This window comes from Lacerta agilis, chromosome 14, assembly GCF_009819535.1.
Source record: "Lacerta agilis isolate rLacAgi1 chromosome 14, rLacAgi1.pri, whole genome shotgun sequence".
NCBI classification, from domain to species: domain Eukaryota; kingdom Metazoa; phylum Chordata; class Lepidosauria; order Squamata; family Lacertidae; genus Lacerta; species Lacerta agilis.
Window position 1 is genome coordinate 24,126,498 of NC_046325.1, and position 23,364 is coordinate 24,149,861.

A 23,364-nucleotide genomic window follows, 5' to 3' on the forward strand; every position below is an offset into this window, starting at 1 on the left:
GCCTGTCTAGCACAGTATTGTCTGCTTTGACTGCAGCAGCTCCCCAGGGTCTTAGGCAGAGAGAGAGAGAGATCCTTCACCTGCTACCTATGCCTTTTAACTGGAGATTGCAGAGCTTGAATTCTGAGCCTTCTACCACTGACTGTGGTCTGGAGTGGCCTGCAAAGTTTCATTGCTGTAGGCAAAACACCCTGCCATTGAAACCACCCTATTAAGGGAATTTGCATGCAAATGTGTGTATAAATGGAAAACTTCATACAAGATGTTATTTTTTTTGAGGGGTGCATTAAAACCTTACTGAATTTTCATGAAAAATCAGAAACTGATGCAGAAATGTGAAATTGAAACTATAAAAATGAGAGAAACCCAAAATGGTTTTGCCCATTCCTAGGTGCAACTAAAGTGGGTGTGGCTATCCATAAACTCTCCCTTTTACATTCACAGGACACACATAGGCAGGCACAAACACAAAGGCACACAGTCCTCTCTCCTCCGCTGATAAATGGAGGTTCAGCAATATTGAAAGCAACACAATGGCCAGAAACAATTACAGTATAGAAAACTTAATGGAATAATGCAAAACATCAAAACTGTCAAATTGAAGTCTCTGAATGTCCTTGAATAAGTGGCTACATAATCACATGAGCACTGTTCCAGAGTATTTTTCATTCTCATGTATATTATATCAATTCAAAAAAAGATTGGTTAATGAAGAAATTACACATCTTTAAACTTACGAGTGCTTGTTGAACTAATTGGCTGATGAAGAACTGAATGAAACGGTAGATGCTATCCAGAAATACTGTTCAGCAGAGTTCAGAGCTGGACATCAGAATTGGACATTTGCCGGTTATGAAAAGCTTTACAAGCTTGATATCCATCGGGTAAAATCTGGCACCATGACTTATTCAAGGACTTTCAGAGACTTCAGTTTGATAGTTTTGATGTGTTGAATTTGATATTGCTGAGTCATGTACAAGCATTTGTGCAAAAGATGGTTGATTTGTATACCTGTTGATTTTATAGCTGAACTATTTGTGTATACAGGTGGACAAATTGCACACTCATTGAATACAGCATGCAATCATCTCTTCTGTTAAGATATATAATGTGAGCAGAACACAAAAATCTACTCCTGGTAAATCGAAGAGATGTATTACCTAAATATTTGTGTTAACACCAACTCGATACTCAAAACATATACCTTTTCTTATTAAATCATGTTTGGTGGGACAGATTAAAGTGTATTAATATTTATTTACCTTATTGAACCTTTTAATAAGCTGGTTGCTTCAAATATTACATGATTCTTCTTGGTCTTCTTATCTCCTAGCTACATCAAGTGATGTGATACTCTGTAAATCTTTAGCCACCATGCTAGAGAATGAGATGGAATGAAACCAAGACTTTCCTCCTGTTTTTGTGTGCAATCAGTTGCAAAATACCAAGGAGGCCCTATATTTGAGTGGTGTAGAACTCCTGAGATTACAGCGTTGAAACCATTTTCATCCACCTTGATCACAGGAGGAACAATTTATTAGCATGCCCAATTAACACAATCCTCTGGGACAGTGATCTATCTATCTATCTATCTATCTATCTATCTATCTATCTATCTATAGATTCAAATATGATTCTTGATTCATAATTATGCCATAATTATAACAAGAATATGTCAACAAGAATAAGAAATATTCTTTTACAACAGCCCAATGCTTATGATCTTCATTCTTCAAAAAAGAGGATGAATATCATGTTAATTGGAACTCGACACAATAAGTCACTCACACAGAAAGCCTGGCTCACACTGCAACTTATATCTGTAGATGGTTAGATAGTAGCCCAGACATATAAAGTGTGCCGGTCCCATGGGTTACCCAAGAGGCGAGGTCCAAGTCCCGTCCATGGTCCAAAGGGTCAACATAGAGACAGTCCGATGTAGCTGAAGCTGGATGCAGGGCAGGAAGTCAGGCAAGGTCAGGAACAGGAACGCAGGCAGGAAAACCAGGGCAGGTGCGGAGCAGGAACACCAGCAGGCTCTAGCAACCAGCAATATTGCTCCCACAACCTGGTGCAAGGTCTGACCGCCTTTTATCTTAGATGGGGTAACAGTTGGCCCCGATCCCCTGGTGATTCATCACCCCATCTCGCCTGAAGGCGAGCACTCCTGCTGCGAGTACTCAGGTCTCTCCTTCTATCAGCCCTGAGTCTCTGCAGCTTGGGAGATGCTGGTGGGTTACTGGACCCAGGAGCCGCCTCAGCCTCAGCCGGTAGTGGGCCAGCTGCTGGTGATGACCTGGCTGATGGCAATGAGGTATTCCCTGCATCTGGAACCAGGGCAGGCTCAGGCCCTAGACTCGGCTCAGCTGGATGCTTTTTGCAGGGGAGGTTGTGCAGACTGAGGTTCCTCAGAATCAGGCCTCAGACTTGGTTCAGCTGATGTCTGAGGCAGAGGATCCGGTGCAGGCTGGGACTCCTTCGGTTCTGAGCCCAAACTCGACTCCCAGGCCATCATATAAAGAAGACTTCGGTCCAGTTCATACATTCAGTCAGGGTAGTATCACTTCTTAGTCACGTTAGTCAGCAATGCCTAAACAAACAGGTGAAGTGTCTCTGGATTCCCATATGTTAGTTAGCTCTCTTCAGCCCCAGCCACTATGACCAATATTTAGGATCTTGCCCAAGCAGAACTTAGAAACTCAGGAAGGCCTTCCTGTCTTTATCATCAAACCTAACAGTCGCAGTAATGTAATTTTAAAAAACAAAAAACACCTGAATAAATATGCAGTAGTTGCTGAATAGTAGTTGCTGCACTGAATCAATGTAAGATCTTTCTCTATACTGACTTGCGTTCTGACAGCTTCAGGGAGGTAGAGAAACTTTGGAAAACCGAACTGCCCAAAAATGCCATCCACACAAGAAAAAGAATACCCTTTCCCCAGCCTCTCTTTAATAAGTGAGCAATTTGAACTATATACAAGATTTCAACTCTCAAAGAATAATTGTCTTAAGAGTCATAGGTAAATATATGTACATACATGTGTAACAGTTTATATGAGGAGAAGTTTCCAAAAAACTTTAAGGTTAAAATTTATTTCTTCTCTGTCATATCAAGAACCATATATGCTATGCAACATTCCTAGCCTACGTATGACAATGTTCTTGCGTGGCAAGGCCCCAAACCAGCCCCTTGTTAAATAATTCACACAGACACAGAAATTTTAAGTTTAAGGTTATTGGGCAAAATTTTGGCCACAAATTTATTGAATTACAGAAAAGTGAGCAGTATTGCCTTAGGCATTGGCGTAGACTATATCCTACTCCTGCCCCCTTTGCAGGAAGTCAATAAGGGTAAACCAGCCAAAGAGGGAGCCACATCGGGGGACTCCGCCTGCAGCTCTCTTCGGTGTCCCCAGAGGCCTGGCCCTAGCCCATCAAGCAGACTTCAGACAAGATCCAGGCCCTAGATTCCTTTAACGGAATGCCCTTGGTTAATAGAGCCCTGGGCAGGTGATGGCTGACCTTCCCTCCCCCGCAATTCAATGAGCCAATGCCTAATCGCCACACGAGCCAAACGCTCGCCGCCAATACCCTCACACCCGTAACTAATCTAACAAACCGTTATACGATTCCATCAAGCCATACATCTTTACCGCGATCTGACAAGTGTGCACCATCTGCCCTAAACAGGGCCGCATTTCTGAAAATAACATCTGGGTGGGGAATCAACCTGCTACCCAGAGCAAGCACCTTCAGTGCTGCAGCATGATCCACATACCTTCTGGCTTTGTATGAGAGAGTTCTTAGGAGGATAACATGAACAGGAATAAACTCAGAAATCTGAGTGATATGCTATGCTGCATTTAACACTTTGAAAACCCATAGTTATAAATATAATAATGCAGAGATGAAAAAGAATACAGAATATGATCATCCATGGCTATATTATATTAATATGATTTTAAACAAGCACATTCTACAACAGCTAAACTATAGATTTCTGTAAACGAAAGATCATGCCATAATATTTTTTGGGGTGTTTTCTTTTTTCTTTTTGCTTCAATAGATCAATGCTACCACACTTCAAATTCCCACAACCAACTTTTTTTTTTACTTGGGGGAAAGCTAATGAGCTATGGAAGACAATGAAGAAGAGCTGAATGAGCAATTAAGGAGGATATAACTTCACTGTTTCCCCTTCCTAATCAATTTCTCCTTGATGTTCAGCTCAGGCCTGAACAACATAATGAAGCATTTGGGGAAAAAGATGCAACCCAGCAACCCAAAACTGGAGGCTAAGATGGAAAAGATCTCCACAGCTACCATGTATTTTCCTTTGGTGCTCAAGTAGGTTGGAACAAATGACAACCAAACACTGCAAAACACCAGCATGCTGAAAGTGATGAACTTGGCTTCATTGAAACTGTCAGGCAACTTCCGGGCAAAGAAAGCCACCGTGAAGCTGAGAAGGGCCAGCAAGCCCATGTAGCTCAGGACACAGTAAAACATAATTGGGGATGACTCATTGCATTGCAGGATGATTTCTTCACTTGTTGACTTTGTGTCAGTATCTGGGAAGGGGGGAGAGGTTGCCAGCCACACTGTGCAAATGCCTGCTTGAAGAATGGAGCAAGAAAGAACAATGGAGCTGGCCAGTCTTTTCCCCACCCACTTCTTGATGCTGGATCCTGGCTGTGTGGCCATAAAAACAAGAACCACAGTGATGGTTTTTGCCAACACGGAAGAAACAGACACTGAAAAGACTATGCCAAACACAGTTTGGCGGAGGACACATGTCACCTTTTCAGGTCGGCCAATAAATAGCAAGGAAGAAAGGAAGCAGAGCAGAAGCGAAGTGAGAAGAGCATAGGTGAGATCCCGGTTGTTGGCTTTGACTATTGGAGTGTCGTGGTGCTTTATAAATGTTCTTAGTATGAGAACTGTGATCAAGGAAAACGAAAGAGCACAAGAGGTTAAACTGACACCCAGAGGTTCTTCATAAGATAAGAAAGTTACAATCTTGGGAACACATGCCGTTTGGTTCCTGTTTGGATATTGATCATCTGGACATTGGAAACATTCAAGCACGTCTGAAAAATAAAATAAAGTTGTGGGGTAAATATACAAAGTTGTGGGGTAAATATACAAGTAATAGGTGCCATTCATGACCTGGTTTAGAGTGGGGAAAATCTGCAATAATTACAAAACTGATGTTATTGTTCCTTTCACACATACAGTGGTACCACGGGTTAAGAACTTAATTTGTTCTGGAGGTCCGTTCTTAACCTGAAACTGTTCTTAACCTGAAGCACCACTTTAGCTAATGGGGCTTCCCACCACCACCCGATTTCTTTTCTCATCCTGAAGCAAAGTTCTTAACCCGAGGTATTAGCGGAGTCTGTAACCTGAAGCGTCTGTAACCCGAGGTACCACTATATATTACATTTTATTTTCCTGTTTGGAAATGTGCTACTCTGAGCAGTGATTGATTGAGAGTTGTACCATTTATGAGCTTCTGTAACTGAGGAGAAACTTAGAATGAGCAAGGGCCTTTCAGTGAAAAAAGCAAATAGTCTCACATTTCCATGGCTATTATATGCACAAAACATTCTGATACTTGATATGAATTTGTATGTTAAGCAATTATTCTTCAAAAAATATATAATATCATGTGGCTGTTAGGTTGGAGAAGTAATACAGTAATTGGTGGGGAACCAAAGGCTGGTTATCCGTGTCAGATAAGCCAAGAGAGTTTCTTACACTGTTGTTGACCTCCCTGTTTACTTAAGAATGGTAAGGCCAGTAACCTATAGCTCACATATGTGAGCAATAGTCCAATCAACTAATTATACTGTAACAATATATGCGTAGGGAAATCATGGGCAAGGGGAAGGAGATTTTGTGCTGACCATTAAGCAATGGCCTTTTCCACCTCCCCCCCCCCCGCTCCAGCCTTCATAAGGGAGCTGTTTCCAGAAGAACTGTGTTAAGAATTACAATTATGCCCACAATGCTCCATGTAAACAATAGATTTATGGAATGGTACCCCAATTAGTGAACAACCCTCATTTTTTTATAGTTTTTTTGACACTATGGTGTGTAGCATTGAAGACAGCTACCTCAAAGAACATTCTCTCATGGAGATTATTGATATTTCTTATAATCTAACATGTTTCTTATCAATCAAGGGCCACATTCTCTCAGGGCAGTGTATTGAGGGCTGGACACCACTGGTGAAGAGGGCAAAATATAGTGTTGGACAGCACTGAAACAATGAGGGAGGGCTCTCTTCTCCTTCTCCATGTCAGGCTCATTGTCTTTTGCCAAGTATTCCTTTCCTTTCTCAGAGAAGAAACTGGTCGCTGTTGCTAAAAATATCAATTCAGCATTTGCAGAGAGCTTTTCAAAGTAGGCTGAAGGACACATTAAACTAGAATGAGGGCTCCAGTTTGTCCATCCTTGCTCTAGATTACAACTGTTCTTTCTGACAGCTCTGTGCACAACAACCCTCACCTTCATGGTCCGATATCCACCCTTTTGGACAAGGAATGCAGTCATAGCAGCAGAATGGCTCCCCCTCCTTTCTTTTCTTCCGATAGCCAGGTTGGCACTTGGCATTACATAAAGCAAGGGGCCGTGTCTATCAAAAAATTAAGGAAGGAGAATGTTAATCTTCAGATGAATGTTCTTGGAATCATTAAAGTTCAGAATAGGAACTTAAAAAAAAAATTATTAGAAAAGTTTCTTCACAACCCCTTGGAGATACCAATGCAGTATACAATCAAAAGGGCCCTGAGGCCAAATTATCCGATATTGCTTCATTGCCATTTGGTCCAGTTTTATTTTATGTTCAACAGGTCTATACAAGTATCTGGATTTAGATCAGTTCAAAGTTATTTTTTATCACCATTCTTGGAATAAAAAATTGTAATTGTTTTAATTTAAACAATGGAACCCTTTGTAATTATAAATCACAGATCCCTTTCCTCTTGGTATCTTTTATTTTTGATTCAGTAAATCACAGAGCTAGACACAGTCATACCTTGGTTTTCGAACAGTCGCACCTTGGTTTCTAATGTTCTTTTGGAAACCGAACGTCTGACGGGGCTTCCATGACTTCCGATTGGTTGCAGGAGCTTCCTGCAGCCAATCAGAATCCACGCTTTGGAAGTTGAATGCTTTGGAAGTTGAATGGACTTCTGGAACAGATTCCATTCAACTTCCAAGGTACGACTGTACTATACTTCTTTCGTCTACTTCTATTATGCACAAAAGCAATGGTGAAATCAAGCACAAGTTCTTTGATTTTATCTTCTGTCAACAGTATAATTTAAGAGGTTTATTTAATTTAAGAGAAGATTTATTTATCAGTAGACATCTTCAGGATTGCACTCCAACAAAATATATATTTTTGGGGTGTATTTCTATCATGCACATTGCTGATAGGTAGACCCCGTCCCAATAGTTTTAACAACTTCATCATAGGGAAATTTGTTCTTTTGCAGATGAGTTCTCAAAAGCAGCAACCACACAAAATATTAAGAAGTCTGTGGAACTGAATGCTTACTATTATACCAATCCTTTCATAAATTAAAAGTTTGTATTTGAAAGTCTTACCTGGTTGAATGAACTATGCCACACTATGTTGTCCTCATGGATAGTCAAAGCTTCTTCTGGAGGAAGTTGGGGATCCACCTGTCCAACTTTTATTCTAATGAAGGATTGGTTTGGAAATGTGATCAAATTCATAATATCAAATCCCTGAACTAGGTTTCCATTCTGGTCAAAAGTCACCTTGTCCCCAGCACTGTTGTTAAATGTCACAGATTTTAGGAACTCATGGAGCTTGGTTAAAAAGGGAAAGAGAAGGTGGATAGTGATTTTGTGAGGTTCAAATAGTGTTGCTGGAAGGGAGAAGCAGTTTCCAATATAAGCCACATTTCCATTGCCAACAGCTGATGGACGGATAGAATCAGTTTTTCTCCTGGAAATGAATAACTGGGAACCCATTAAAAGCCATTGTGTGTTCCCTTTTAGTTCTTCACTTACTGGCTCAGACCTAATGGACTTTATAATGTCAGGAGAAAGCCTTGCAGTCCAATTGGGCTGGTAAGTCAAGTTTGGTGTCGTGGCTACAGGTTTTTCACTTGTCTTTTATATTACACTAATATTACTTTAGTATTGCTAACTTTCAGAAGAGTGGAGTTTTCCTTGGAAAGGGGTGGGGCAATGGGAAAACTGGTCAGATCTGTGCTTGGAAAGTGTGAGTCAAAATTGCTTGTAACTGTGATTTGTAGGTACAACACAAATGAAAGTGTGGATGAGCACTTAGATGGATTAATTACCATGTCTCTACTCTCGGTAGAATCTTTTTATTTTCCATTTCCATGCATATCTCATTTATTTCTTAAACCATAGATCTTCTTCTTCTGCCTGCACAGAAACCTACCTCTCCCAACCCTTCTGCTGGCTATATCACATTGCCCCCTTCATTTCATACAAAGTGATCACCCAAGTTTCATGCAACACTTTAAGAACTTTATGCAGAACTTTAAGGAGTGCTGCCCAAAGGAGAATATTTTCTTTGCTGAAGGTAGCTACTGGGGATTGTTACATAAGGCATATGCTTGACTTTCACTGTATTCCATTGTTTCTTTCGGCGCAGATTTATACTATTACTTTTACTATTACTTTTTTCCTACAAACACAATGGACATAGACCACCAATGGGGGGGGAAGCATATATCTACATAATTATAGCAATTCAAGCTTTAGGCATTACCCAAATTGGGACAGAAACACTCCTGGTTCATTTCCATTACCTGCCAAGTCTGCTGAATATGAAGCTTCCTTCTGCTTTCCTGCATCATTGTCTTACATCTGAGAGTGGATGAATGCATGGCACGTAGAGCATGAGCTACAGCATAGACACCATTGTAGATACTGTAGCTGTCACCAGTTACATGCATTGGGAACACATGCTCAGGGAGGCTGTCCAGCTTCTCCTCTCCAGTGCAAATTCTCCCACTCATATTGCCCAGATCAGAATCTTGGAATGAACAGTCAAATGCATGAGTCCAGAAGTCCTTGATGAATTCATCTCCCTCAGAGCTTGAAGGGCTTCTGCTTTTAAGAAATTCTAGGAATTCTGCTAGTTCATTAGAATGAAGTGAAAATGATATAGCAGCATGGAAGTCTTGTATATACCAACTGTTTAGATTGAAAAAGAACTTTAGATCCATTCCAACTGTTAGTATCCAAACTCTGCCTTTGGGATTTTGCATTGTACCTTTAAATTCCTGGCTTAATATCCATGACAGAGCAGCCATGGAATGTGCATCCCCACTAAACACCAACACATTGGTTATACTGTTCACGACTTTATTATAAAATTTCAGTATAATTATCATATATTTTTCCATGCTGGCTTCATAAGTCACACTACTGAATGAATCCATGATAGCAAAGCAGATGCCATTCTTGGAATACACTGGAAGCATATTCTGCAAAAACCATTGTAAAACCACCCCATTTTGAGAAAAAAATCCAATCCATCTCCAGTTGAAATGCTGAAGCAATTGGAGAATCCCCTTGTACTGATCAGCTGCATTGGGAACCATCTGGTAGAAAGACAGCAGCTTGGTTTCCTCAGGCATCACTCTAGCTGAACCACACAGGAGCTAAAGATAGAATGGAGATGCAATGATATGGTTTCTATATATAAGACAATGTGCACTTCATCCTGATTTTAAATGCTTAGCATTAGAAGCCCCAGATATGAACGAAGTCAAAAATCTGAATCCAATATTTACAGGTTAGTGCCCTATTCAGACACCATGAACGTTACATTTTATTTCACGAGATTTAACATTGCCACAGCTATTATTGATCTTTGATTAATCATTGTTTTTGTAGTTCCAAGGGGAGGTCCTTATTCATGGTTAATCTGGTTTGAGCCTTCATACAGTGTCAATAGTTTTTCAACATGCACTAATGATGAAGGTGTGGAAATGCATTGCTGCAGAAATAAAATAGTTTCCCTCCCCCCCCCCCCACCCGATGTTACATCTTATCCCTTCTTCAGGACAAATATAAACTAGAATAATGAAACTGACAAGCCCCACAAGCAAGCTTTGTTATTAGATGCTGCTCAGGGTCCCAAATTGTGTTAATATAGTGCTTGCTTCTGGTTGTGATCACTTGTTACTCGATGAATGAAATGCCATCTTATGCTTCCCTCACCCACTGCTGGTGGTTTTTAATATATGCAGCATTTCAAATTGAATGTTTACCAGGGATATCTGCTTGTTGCATGAAATGCACGCCATTCATTACTGAAATACCCTCTTCTGATTCCCTCACCCATTGCTGTTTGTTTTAATATATGCGGCATTTTGTCAGATTTTGTTATTTTGGACGTTTTTTCAATGGAAAGGCTAAACACAGAAAAATGCAGCCTAAATCAAACTAAACAAAACAAGCAAACTGCTGTACTCAAAATAGATATCTGCTTGTTGCATGAAATGCATGTCATTAATTCATGGTGTGGTGGGACAGAACCTCAACAGCGACCCTCCTAAAACCTGCATCACTCCAGATTTATTGGACAGGGAGTGGTGAGCCAGGGAAGCAATCGAGTGGGGGCTGTGTAGATATCAGTGAAATCAATCCAGCACTGTGCATCCCCACAGTCTCAATTCTGTTTCTTTTCTGATTTGTCTCACTCCCACACTAACCAATAATGATGCACACATCTTTGACTCCACAACATGGTTTCACTCATTGAGTGCCCAATTTTTGTCCCCTCCGGGCACATCCTACCTGTGGAATCTTGTACATCCCCCAAACTTCTGGTATCTGGTGGAAGAGGTCAGAGATCAGCGCCTCAATGATGGCCAACAGATTATCCTGGTTAGCACACTTGTAGTTGGGAAGAAGTGTGTCCTTGGGTGAAATAAGCTGCATAGCAGAATTGTAAGTCCAAATTTGGCTCAGAAAGCTGTCATAAACCTTGAATCCTAGTGTAATATTGGGTAACATCTGAGGATTTTCATTGATTTCCTTGACTGCAAATGCCAAAGCCAGGATGTGCTGGTAATTTGCAGGTGCTACCCTAAAACAGATGGGAATTTTATGTCACAAGCATATTCTGCACTCTCTAAAACCATTCCCATAGTATTATGAATCTAGTGCTGCAGCAATTAAACTATAACATTTACAAAGCTAAGAAGCATGCTGTATGGTTTCAGATTGGATGGGGTAATGTGTGTTAAGATTCCTGCATTTCAGGGACTTGGACTCGATTACCTTAACAGTCCCTTCTATGAATCTATGATTTTTTTTTTCATTCTGATTATTCCTTAATATGCACATACACTGTCTTTTAAAATCAGGGTTGCAAATGTCCACAGTTGCATCTGTTTCCTGACAGATGTGGCCTGAAAAAAGATGTGGCTTAAGATCTAGCATGAGAAAACACTATGTATGCAAAGCTGCATATCATGCCTTCCCATATCTTTAGTCTGCTGAAGAATATAGAATCTGTATAGACGTATATTAAAGGGGTGTTTGAAAAACATATACGAACATGACTGTTGGTGTTGGCCCTGGAGGATAACTGCTGAAGTTGTTTGGAGGTTCAGGGAAAGAGTTTTGATTAATAATGCCTCCATAGATGAAATCCCCTGATAGATAAAATTTGGGATTAAAAGGCTGGGAATGTGACATTGAACACTGAAAAAACGGAGTGTGGCATGCAATGCGAGGCAGAAGTAGCAGCAGCAATGGAAGTAATATCCCCATCCTTCATGCAAATCTGTCCCCTGGACACCAATTCAACTATATCTTTCTACAGCATCATAATTAGAATCTGCATGTGCATGGACAGTCTGACATGAATGTCCATTGCACTTGCTGACAGGCTCAAAATCAGCAATATAAAGCAACATGAATACTGTACGAAGGTCTGACTAGTCCCTTGTCCCTTTCAGCTGCTTCTGAATTCTACGGGGTACATTTATAGTAGCAGTCAGAAAGTTTGTTATTTGATTTGTAATTAGTTACTGAAACTCCAGAGGGGATTTTGCAAGCAGCAAAATTAATTGTAATCCTTTCAGTAATTACAAAAGATGGACATTATTAAAGAACATATTTTTCCTGTCTGATCAGAAGAACTATCTCCCTTTTCCTTAAGAGAATTCATGCCAAAAAGCAAGACAAACAACTACCTTTCTGGAGGCAGGTACGTTGGTGTGATAGAAGATATGAAGATTTATTTTCTATTCCTCTAGGAATCAAAGATTATCTGCATAAATGTCTATCAACAATAGAGTTTCATAGTGGATTTTGCAAGCAAGATTATTACATGTTTTTAATCATTGTGGAAGATTCACTTCATAGTTATTTATTATTTGTGGCATTGCATAAAAAAATGTTGAGGTGGAGCCAGGGTGCACACAACAATTTTGGGTGAGGGAGATAGAAATTTGGCCTCCTTCCATTTCTACTTTTGCAGGCCTCATTACTTGAAATAGGCATGTTCAAAGTCAGGCCCGGGGGCCCAATCCGGCCTGCTGGTTGGTTCAGTTTGGCCACTGTGGCAGTTTATTTCCTGGGGTAGAAAGAAGGTCAACAACTCCAACCCTAAAAAGAGTTCATAAACTTCAAGCTCAACAACTTTGTTCGGCTCAAATCTGGCCCTCTTTAACTCACTTAGAATGAAGAAAAAAATAAATTCTTTAAATCTTTTTTTGCTATTCTTCATGAATGTGCTACCATTCACTCCTAGCTCAGTCTTGCACAATCTGTGAAGTGACAAATCAAATAAAACCATGATTTTGATATGATGTCCCACCAGGTGTTCTTAGAAGTCTGCTAACTTTCCCACTACAGTGGTGTTGTGGGTAATGTTGCCTCCTAGCACCGGGATGCATCGTGGAATGTGTGTACTGGCCCATCCCAGCCAGTGGGGGGGGGGCTGGAATTCTCCTTGCTGATCAGGAAATGGATCCAAGTCTGCCTGCAATATTGGCCAATTTTAGGCAGGCTTGGAGGCAGGAACTCCCAAGAGGAAGGCTTCCCTCACGTCTTCATCCAAGGCATTAAAACCGGCCTGCCCTGGCCCCAGCATCTAGTTTTCCAACACTCCCACTGGAAAGCCCTTCTGAAGAAGATATCAATTAGGAAACAGATATAGCTAGGATAAAGATAGATAAGGAACTGATGGATGGGAGGGTAGCTGGCTCCTTCATTCCTCCTATCCTGGACCTACACGCCTCTCCTATAGGGATCATCCCTAAAACAAATCCTAGGAAATTTTGTTTGAGTGTTCAGACCCAGAGACCTCCCCCCTAAATAAACGCACATTTTACTAAAATTTTAGTTTTGGTTTTTGGCAGAATTTAGGCCACAACTCTGTTGATTATACAATAGTGTGTGGTTGCATAGGCTCTGGTTCAACTAGCTCCCTGCTCCCTTGCAAGTAGCGCTGACCCAGAACTCCATCATAGGTCAGCCATTGGTGAACACCTGAGGTAGGTGAAAAGCCCAGGAACAGACTCTGTTCACTCCCCAGATGCTCCCCTGGACTCAGGCACGGGCACAACCCCCTTCGGGGGGTTGACCAAACCAAGTCCCTGGATTCCTTTAATGGAATACCCTTCACATAGGGATGGCGAGACTGTTCTCGCATCCCTATCACCTGAACCAGTGCCTATCCGCCACATGAGCACCCACGCTCACCGCCAGCCACTCACTCCTGTAACCAATCCCTTAACCCTGCTGACACAGCAGTTAGCCACAAATCATTCTCAATCACAGACAGATGAACCCATTCAAGCTTGTAAAGGGATGCATCACTAAAGGTAATGCCCGGGTCAGGGATCACTTTCCCGCCCAAGGCCAGAACCTTCTTGGCCACTGCACTCTGGACGCACTTCCTGGCCCTCTCTTGGCACTTCCAAGTCCTCCTGCGTGCAGGTCTGCAAGCTCAAGCTGGGAGCTTCCGGCAAGTTATTCTTGCCCAGCTGCAGCACCATCGCTGCAGGCGTGCCTTCCGCAGACACCTTTGCCCGCACCATTGGGAGAAGCTCCTCCCAATGGATTCCTCGTCTGGATATCCATGAGACGCACACAATGTTTCTTACTACAGGGGTGGGTCAGTTAATAACAGCATCCCTTCCAAGCTCTGTTCTGTTCAATAAACAAATCATAAAAATATAACAGTGTACTTATTTTGAACATCAATGGCTTGATACTAGATAGGAAGGAGAAGTAGAACAGATTCTCATTCATGTATTTTTTTATTTTTATCGTATCTATATCCTGCCCTTCATCAATTGCATGATCTCAGAGTGGATTACAAAGACTGGTAACAACGCGCCCCAAATCCCAGGAGGATTCTTCCCGAGACACTAAATATTGTTGGGACCTAGACTGACCCATGTTGGACACCAGAAGCCAAAAGGAAATCAAGGTCCTAAAAACGAAACACCAACACTCCCTTCTGGAACCAGGGAAGGCCTTAAACCATCATAAGTTGGGTCACCCCTACCCATTCCTTCTAGGCAGTACAAATGGATATGATGGCCAATGGTATTGAATGCCGGTGATAATCATTTCTTGACTTGAATTTATAGATTAAAAACCATAAATTTTATGCTAAGCTCCTAAGCTATGTGTGACATCCCTGCTGCTTTGAAGATTTTGGGAACACTTCGATGCAACTGTAACAATAAAAATTATATGGAATATGAACATTCATACCTCTGTTACGTTAATATATTTAGACAAATACATTCCAGTGTCGGAATACGTTTCACGGATCCGCCATGGATTCATATTTATTTGGTTATTTTATGGGTTTTTCAAGGTCTACTTTTGGTATAATTGCGCGCAAAAGTGAAAGTGAAAGCATGAATGAATAGTGTGGTTCACTTATGAGATTAATCCGCCTTTATTTTGTAGATCCGGTCATGTTCAAAGTTGTTAATGAGCGTTAAACTTGCTTCCCGCCTTTTTGGAGGGCAGCAACAGTGATTTTATTGGTTAAAGTACTAATGATGATGTCACGTTTGTTCCCTAATAAAAGGCAGAGGCACCCCGCTTAGGCACGAGTCGTTCACGTTCAGTTTGGGTTTAGGCACGTTCTTCTTATGTTCTTTTAGTTGGGTTTTAGTTGAAGTCAAGTTTAGTTTAAGGGATCAGGAGCGGGCTGGACGGGTTGGATGGGTTTTTCTTTAGTTAGAGTTAGATCGCGGAAGATCATTCGGTTTTAGTTTTAGTTAGGTTTTCTTATAGGTTAGCCTAGGGTTAGGCCCGCGGAAGATATTTCGGTTTTAGTTTATTTAGTTAGCCTCGCGGAAGATTGGGCGCGCAGGGTCTTTAAGCTTAGGAGAACTTAGCTTAGGGGACGAGCCTACGCGGGTTCTGCCGAAGCCACTAAAGATACAACCGGTGTCTGTCTTCCTTTGGGGTTAACGGGGGGAGTAAAGTAAAATTTTTAATTTTCTGTAAATTGGTCCGTCTATTCAGAGTCAGGGTACATATTTTATTTCACGAGGCAACGTTTCTTTAAAGAAGGCAATTAGGAACTCACACACCACCAGAGTCTTCAATTGGCTTACTCATCATCCTTCAGACTGTGAGGCTTGGCCGGCGACCGTGCTCAAAAGCACGCGGAACGCTGGCCACTTTCCCCGCAACTGGTACCTCGTGCATAACCAGCCCAAGGCCGTGCACGAGGAGCTCCAGCACCCATACCCCGACAAGTGGTGCCCCGTGTGAGGCAAAGCGTAGTCAAAAATCGCTTCCACGAAGACTCCGGTTAAAGGCAACATATCGGAAGTGGCTCGGAAACAGACATTGAGAGGTGAGGTATAACGGCCCGGTTTATCCAGGATTTCGCTGCAGTAGCGCGAATCCACCGCTTGCCCAAAGTAGTGTAAATAGAAGTCGCGCGCGTGTATTTTGCCCCAAGGGGTCCCCGGGTAGAGCGGCAAGGAGTTTAGTGTAAGCCTACGGGCAGAGTAAGGTCTTCCCTAAAGCCTACGGGTGGGAAGGGTTCTGGCAAAAGCCTACGGGTGCCAGGGTCTGGCAAAAGCCTACGGGTGCCAGGGTTTTCGGTCAAAGCCTACGGGTAGGGCCGGTGTCTCCCGAAAAAGCCTACGGGTGGGAGGGAAAGGTTTTCTGGCAAAAGCCTACGGGTGCCAGGGTTTTCGGTCAAAGCCTACGGGTAGGGCCGGTGTCTCCCGAAAAAGCCTACGGGTGGGAGGGAAAGGTTTTCTGGCAAAAGCCTACGGGTGCCAGGTTTTTCGGTCAAAGCCTACGGGTAGGGCCGGTAGCCCCTAGTAGAAGCCCACGGGTGGGGGTGGAGGTTTTCTGGCTAAAGCCTACGGGTGCCAGGTTTTTCGGTTAAAGCCTACGGGTAGAACCGGTGTCCCCTAGTAGAAGCCTACGGGTGGGGGAGGAAAAGTTTTGAAAAGTGTTTAAAAAAAATGGGCTCCTCACTCTCAACTGCTCAAGTAAAATTTTGTGAAGATTTATTGTACCTTTTGAAAAGAAATGGTCACCCTGTCTCTGAATCAGAAGTAGAGCTTTTAGTTAAAACCATTGGGGAAATTTGTCCCTGGGTCCCTAAGGAAGGAACGAAAGATTTAGCCTCATGGGAAAGGATCGGGTTAGAATTTATGGCCAACCCGAAAATCGGAATTCCTGTACAATTAGTATGGAGCAAAGTAAGAAACTGCTTTCAACAAATCGCTCCAAGAAATGTTTTGCTTAATGGAACAGTGAATTTAGGAAATACTGCTTTTAATAGTGCCCCTGTGCTGCCGCTTGCGGTTGTGCCATTTTCGGCCCCCTCGCAGCAGCCAGTTCAGGCCCCGTTGTCGTACACGCACTCGCCCTTGTCCAATTTGTCATTGCCAGATTCATTGCCGCCTGTGCCGGTGCAGCAGACGCCGTCGGCCTTTCAAGCCCCACCGCGGACTGCCCCACCGCCAGTCGCTCAGCAGTCATCGCAGGCCTTTTACCAGCCAGCGATTTCAAGTCAGCAGCAGCCGCGGACCTCGCTCCAAGCAACGGTCCCGCTTCCTCCATCGCAAGCCGCGCTTTTGCCAGCGATCCAGCAGCAGCAGCAGCAAGCAGCCTTTTTGCCAGCAAACCCTGCTGCCCTGCAGGCCGCGCTCAAGCCAGCAGCTCCAGTTTTGCAGCAAGCTGATTTCCAATCAACAGCAATCCAAGCTTCAATGCAAGCAGCACAACAGCAATTTACCAACCCTTCAGCACCTCCAATGCCAATGCAGATTCCAAGACAAGAGCAAAGCCAAACAATGATGATCCAGATGCCAGGACTTGCAGTACAGAGCCAACAACCTTATGCTCCAACTTCAAGTCAGCCATCTTGTCTTCATCCAACTTCAAGTCAGCCATCTTGTCTTCATCCAACTTCAAGTCAGCCATCTTGTCTTCATCCAACTTCAAGTCAGCCATCTTGTCTTCATAGTCAGCCATCTTCAAGGCATCCAGATGTCAGAGACTCTTTAGCACCATCTAGTGGCTCATCATTTGAAAAGCATCAAGAAGATTTAAACTCACTGATGCCACCTACAGATCCAACAGCAATGCAGCCCATCTGCAGAACCCAAGCTTTGGAAGCAGCTTTGGGACAAATAGACTTTAGTGCTGATCCAATGCACATCTTTCCAGTGATTCGTGCTAATGGAGGACAACCTGCAAGATATCAAGCCATTCCTTTTGAAACACTACGTGAACTGCGAAAAGCCATACGCGAAAATGGACTTCAAGCTCCTTATACTAGAAGTTTACTTGAAGGACTGTCCACTAGTAGACTTCTGCCATCTGATTGGAAGTTGATTCTTCGCACCTTCCTGTCGCCTACAGATGCTCTTCTGTGCCTGCAAGAGTGGAAAGAAGTAGCAGCCAGACGTGCAACGCCACTTGCCACAGAAGATATGCTCACAGGATCAGGACATTACTCCAATCTCAATCAACAGCTAGCCATACCTGATGCTGCACTTGTCACCATAGCAGACATTGTAGTCAAAGCTTGGCGCAGACTACCCAATCGCACAGATGCTAGCTCAGTATCAGGATTCGCTGCAGTTAGGCAAGGTCCAAAAGAACCTTATGGGGACTTCGTGGATCGCCTGATTGTTGCAGTGGAACGCCAGATAGAAGATCGTCATGCCAGAAACATGCTGACAAAACAACTTGCCTTTGAAAATGCCAACGATGACTGCAAGAATGCCCTAACAGCAGTTGCAGCTCGTCCAGATGCCACATTGACTGAGATGCTACGCGTCTGCCAGAATGTCGGTACCCACTCCTACAAAGCACAGCTCTTAGCAGCTGCGGTACAGATGCCACGTCAAGACAGCTCTACGCCAGTCAAGAAGTGCTATGGGTGTGGAGGCGATGGGCATTTCCGGTCGCAGTGCACAACAACGCCAAGGCCTTCTGCCAAGCCGCCAGAGAGATGTCCCATCTGTCAGAAAGGATTTCATTGGGCGAATGATTGTCGCTTGAATCCACAAAACACATCACCTACCTCATCTCCAGTTCAGGGAAACGGTTCTGCGGGCCGCGCCCCGGCCCCGGTAAAACAATAGGGTGCAAGTTCAAGAACATCATGAAGGTCAACCATCCCAGAAAGGTGAACAACGCTACTCCTTATCCAGGTCATCAGGAAAAAAGAGTGATCCAGAGAGATATCTACTCTCCAGATGTCCAGAGAAAAGATGTGACCTCATCAAGCATTCAGGTTCCAGAGGTTTCATCATCTGCCTTACCTATTCAAAGGGTTCCAGTAGAGAACACAGCATTCAATTCACCTTCTGCTGACCGCCCTTCAGTTCCTGCTGATGTTGATCCTGCTTCACAGCAAGCAATCACAGTCAAGCCTCTGATCGCAGAATTGCCTTCAACGTTGAGAAGACATCCTACTGAGATCAATCTCGCAACTCCTGAGCTTTATTCATCTTCAAATCAAGGTCAATCTGTCATTGAAGGACATTTGCCCTTGATGAAACAGCAGTGTTCAAGTTGCAACCCAGCTGATGATCACTTTCCATGTGGCCAAAGAATGCAAGTGGGTGGGCCAGCTCCCTCTTGTGGAAGCTTAAGCATCACTCCAGTTAACAATGTCCACACCTTTGTGTCACCTCCAGCTTTTAAGCTCAGCCCGCCACAACCAAACAACTATCAGGAACAACAACTTCTACTGCCTTGTGTCAAAGAAGAAGTTCCATCCTGCCAGTTTGATGCACAACTGACTGAATGCCAACAGGTTCAACAGCATCAGCAACTCTTACCAACGGAAGAACCTCAAGTTTGCCAACTCAACACCAAGCAGCTTCAGAGTTGCCAACTTCAGCAGTGCAAAAAACCCGAAGCCAAAAAGATATCTTCAAACACTGCCAACGAAGAACAAGAAGAATCTTCTGTCCCAGGTATACCACTCTTCTTAACAGAGGACTGTTACTTTTCAAATCCATGGTTTGCTCAGCAATTGCCAACATCCATTCGTGGTCCATTCCCAGACACCTCAATTTGCCTTATCCTGCCTAGGATGGATCGCCTCCCTGCCACAGTCACATTGACTGCAGGCCTAGTTCGAATTACAGATTCATCGCAGTTGCTGATTCCAGGATTTTCAACTGTTCCTTGTGTCCTAACAAAAGGTTTGGAAATTGCCAGACTCTATTTGCTTACTTCTACGCCTACAGCTCCTGTAGACTCTTTGCCTCCTCAGACAGCAATGGCACTAATCAAGATTACAGAAGAACGCCCTCATCTCGTCTTAGAAATGGGTGGACGAAAGATCAAGGGTCTTCTTGATACAGGCGCAGATGTTACAGTGATCGCCAGAAAGGATTGGCCTGACCAGTGGGCAACGACTGTCACCCAGGAAGTCTTCGGAGTCGGAGGTTTCGAACCCGCCCACCAAAGTGTGCATCCGATTACCTTCCAGTCAGACTCAGGCTCCATGGTGCAGCTCCGTCCACTTGTTATGGATGTGCCTATCACCCTTTGGGGTAGAGACTTATTGTCTAAAGCAAGAACTGTTGTCCATACACATTTTTGATGTGGGCCTTTGCATCAGCGCCAGTACATGCTCTTCCACTCACATGGAAGGAAGGACCCCCTGTATGGGTCGACCAATGGGCGCTGACGTCAGAAAAGCTCGCTGCAGCAGAGGCCCTAATCAAAGAACTGCTACACCAGGATCGCATCCAACCCCTTACTCTCCGTCAGTACCTCATGGATAAAGCTCCACAGTCATTAACCTTAGAGCGTTCCCTTGATAGTTTTAAAACTGTCCTTTGCAGAAAGCCTATTGCAAAGTTCTCCTGGAGAGCTTCACTGCTTGGTAAGGTGAATTCTCCTGTCTACAAGTTCTATTCAGCAGATTCTTCAAGCATTCTCACATCGTTCAAGTTTTCCCCTGCTCTAATGATCCAATCGCCAACCATGGGACATTCCTTGCTATGTTCCGTGCTGTCTTTCGCATGGGCATTCTGTTGGCTGATTTTGAATGGTACTCACCGTGCCTACAGATTGCTGCCATCACTTCTTGCAGCATACCTGTTTCCAACCAAAACCGCAAACCCTTTTCACCTGCTTTCTGTTGCTCTCTACCTGATTGCAAATATGCTCCGCATCTCCCCAGGTATTCTTTTGGAGCATCTTTTCCTGCATCGGCCAAAAACTCTACTACAGGCTCTTCAGGCGGTTCCTCCTTGTGCTCAGAAGTACTGTCTTCCGCAAGGAACTCTTCACCTGAAGGTCAAGTCATGTAACCCTGCGTGGTACTTGCCAGCCTGCATCTTCAACGACAGCCCCTTGTTGCTTAATCCTCTCAGCGGAGGACTGTCCTTACTTCTGCGGAAAAAACTCCTACTTCCCACACCTTGTTTGTGTGTTCAATTCCATTCTTCACTCAAGAAACACGCTGGACAAACTTTGCGTGAAATCCGATGCTCCCTTTTCATCGCAAGCCGTGATGTCTAACTCTGGTTGTTAGCTACTCGCTAACTTCTCAACTTCCTGTCAAATGCAGCAACTATCCACAACCTATGCCTTTTGTTTGCCTCTGGGCAGCCCCTTGGTTCCTGGCTGCCTGGATTTGTTCCAGTTACTCTCATACCTGCATTCACTAGCAGATCACCTTGATTTGCTTGCTTAACCTCCTTTCTTCTACAGGTATCGTTGGTTCTTCAGAACTCAATGTTTCAGTACTTTCCTGAGCTCCATGAACTTTTCCTGAGTTCCAGAACTATTTCTTCTACATGGTCATGTGTAGTCGGAGAAGAAGACGACCGGCAACTCATTCATCGTCTTCATCCTCCTCTCCAACACCATTTTGCAGTTCTAAATCTGTCTTGTACTTTATATTGTACTTGTAAAAATTGCATATTTGCCTTTGTATGCTTCTTGAAATATCCGCCTCGCATGTTACATGTGTTTTCCTTATAGCTTGATAATTAATGATATGGATGTTTATATATGCAAAGCTTTTCTGAAATGGTTTCCATTTAGAGCGTCACAACTTTGATGATATGGAAATGTTTATGTAAGGTCAAAGCATCGTCTTTGTGCAGTTCTAGTCATAGACATATTCATGCATATATGTTTTATTTCAATGATCCTAAATCTCCTCGTTGTGCTTGCAAAAGTTGTAGTTCAAAATGTGGTAACATTTATATGCCTTATTTGAAATATTTCCTTTGGTCAAAGAATTGGTCATTCTCGGATTTGTTCAAGATATATATGTCAAGTCTGGTGGCGTCCTACCCTTTTGGTACCCCTATTTACTTTAAAGATTCCCCCCTCTATATGCTACCTTTGGCAGTAAACCAGGTTCCCAGCTTTTCCCTTCACTCTGTTTCCTGCTGTTAATGGGAGACCCTTATGTAGCTGGTTTAAATCCAATCTCGTTTCGCTGGAAACCCTTGCGTAGATGGTTTAAATCCTCATCCTGGCTGGGACACCTTTATATAGGTAGCTTAAATCCCCTCTGGTGGCGCAAACCACTTGTACATAGGTGGCTTAAATCCCCTCTCTGGAATCGGACCCTAGTTCCCCGTTACCTGTGGTCGCTGTGGTAAGTCCAGAATCTAAAGTTCCCTCGATTCTGTAGCCTCAGAGCCACAACCCTTTTATGTTTCCTTATCCATTTCCCTTAGTTTCCAAATAAAAATTTAAAAAAAATGGGGGAGGGGTCTGGGTAGGCTATGTAGCCCCAGCTCTAGTTATACTTTAATTTTGGGTCCCGGATCGGGACCTCTCTTATGTTTGGGCAGTCGTTATCCGTTATTTTTAATTTTGGACCTGTATCAGGTCCTCTCTTGTGTTTGGGGAGTAATTTGTTGTTTTACGCTGCACGCGAAAGTATACATGTTTATGAGGTGATTTGTTGTGTTATACTACATATTGAAATATTTATATATGCCTAAAGGTTTACAGTGTATCGGATCGATCACTTTTTATGTTCGGCTAGTGGTTTGTTATTTTCATGACTTTATTGCTACATTATTGTACAAGTATTTCCTCCGATGAAGGGGATGGATATTGATGGTGTTGCTAGTGTTTATATCACAGTTTTGATGTGGACACTGTCAGCACTGTTGATGCTCTGCCCTTTCATGTCGAGTTCTATATCTAAACAAATGGTAATGTTTGTGTCAGATAAATTCTTATGATATCTCTAACCTTCTTTTTTATATAACTAAATCAAAAATAATTTAATTTAAAACAAAAAAAGAAAGATGATATGTCGGAATACGTTTCACGGATCCGCCATGGATTCATATTTATTTGGTTATTTTATGGGTTTTTCAAGGTCTACTTTTGGTATAATTGCGCGCAAAAGTGAAAGTGAAAGCATGAATGAATAGTGTGGTTCACTTATGAGATTAATCCGCCTTTATTTTGTAGATCCGGTCATGTTCAAAGTTGTTAATGAGCGTTAAACTTGCTTCCCGCCTTTTTGGAGGGCAGCAACAGTGATTTTATTGGTTAAAGTACTAATGATGATGTCACGTTTGTTCCCTAATAAAAGGCAGAGGCACCCCGCTTAGGCACGAGTCGTTCACGTTCAGTTTGGGTTTAGGCACGTTCTTCTTATGTTCTTTTAGTTGGGTTTTAGTTGAAGTCAAGTTTAGTTTAAGGGATCAGGAGCGGGCTGGACGGGTTGGATGGGTTTTTCTTTAGTTAGAGTTAGATCGCGGAAGATCATTCGGTTTTAGTTTTAGTTAGGTTTTCTTATAGGTTAGCCTAGGGTTAGGCCCGCGGAAGATATTTCGGTTTTAGTTTATTTAGTTAGCCTCGCGGAAGATTGGGCGC

The 23,364-nt window shown here is 43.0% G+C and overlaps 1 protein-coding gene across 1 annotated transcript; it reads right to left on the reverse strand.

Moving 5' to 3' along the window:
* Positions 1 to 4,185: 4,185 nt before the first annotated feature.
* LOC117057888 (vomeronasal type-2 receptor 26-like) lies at positions 4,186 to 14,036 on the reverse strand. Its single transcript, XM_033168729.1, has 7 exons — positions 13,886 to 14,036; positions 12,525 to 12,642; positions 10,822 to 11,113; positions 8,823 to 9,680; positions 7,618 to 7,845; positions 6,514 to 6,640; positions 4,186 to 5,090 (listed from the first exon to the last, which is right to left on the reverse strand). Exons 1-7 carry the CDS (start codon positions 14,034 to 14,036, stop codon positions 4,186 to 4,188), a joined length of 2,679 nt encoding a protein of 892 aa, XP_033024620.1.
* Between the last annotated feature and the right edge of the window lie 9,328 nt (positions 14,037 to 23,364).

Coding starts and splice junctions, on each gene's coding strand:
- LOC117057888 (XM_033168729.1), bottom strand. CDS start 14,036: ATGGTGCTGCAGCTGGGCAAGAATAACTTGCCGGAAGCTCCCAGCTTG. Junction 11,114..12,524: donor TTTGAACATGCCTATTTCAA/GTAATGAGGCCT, acceptor CATCTGTTTTAG/GGTAGCACCTGCAAATTACC. Junction 9,681..10,821: donor GGATGTACAAGATTCCACAG/GTAGGATGTGCC, acceptor TTCTATCTTTAG/CTCCTGTGTGGTTCAGCTAG.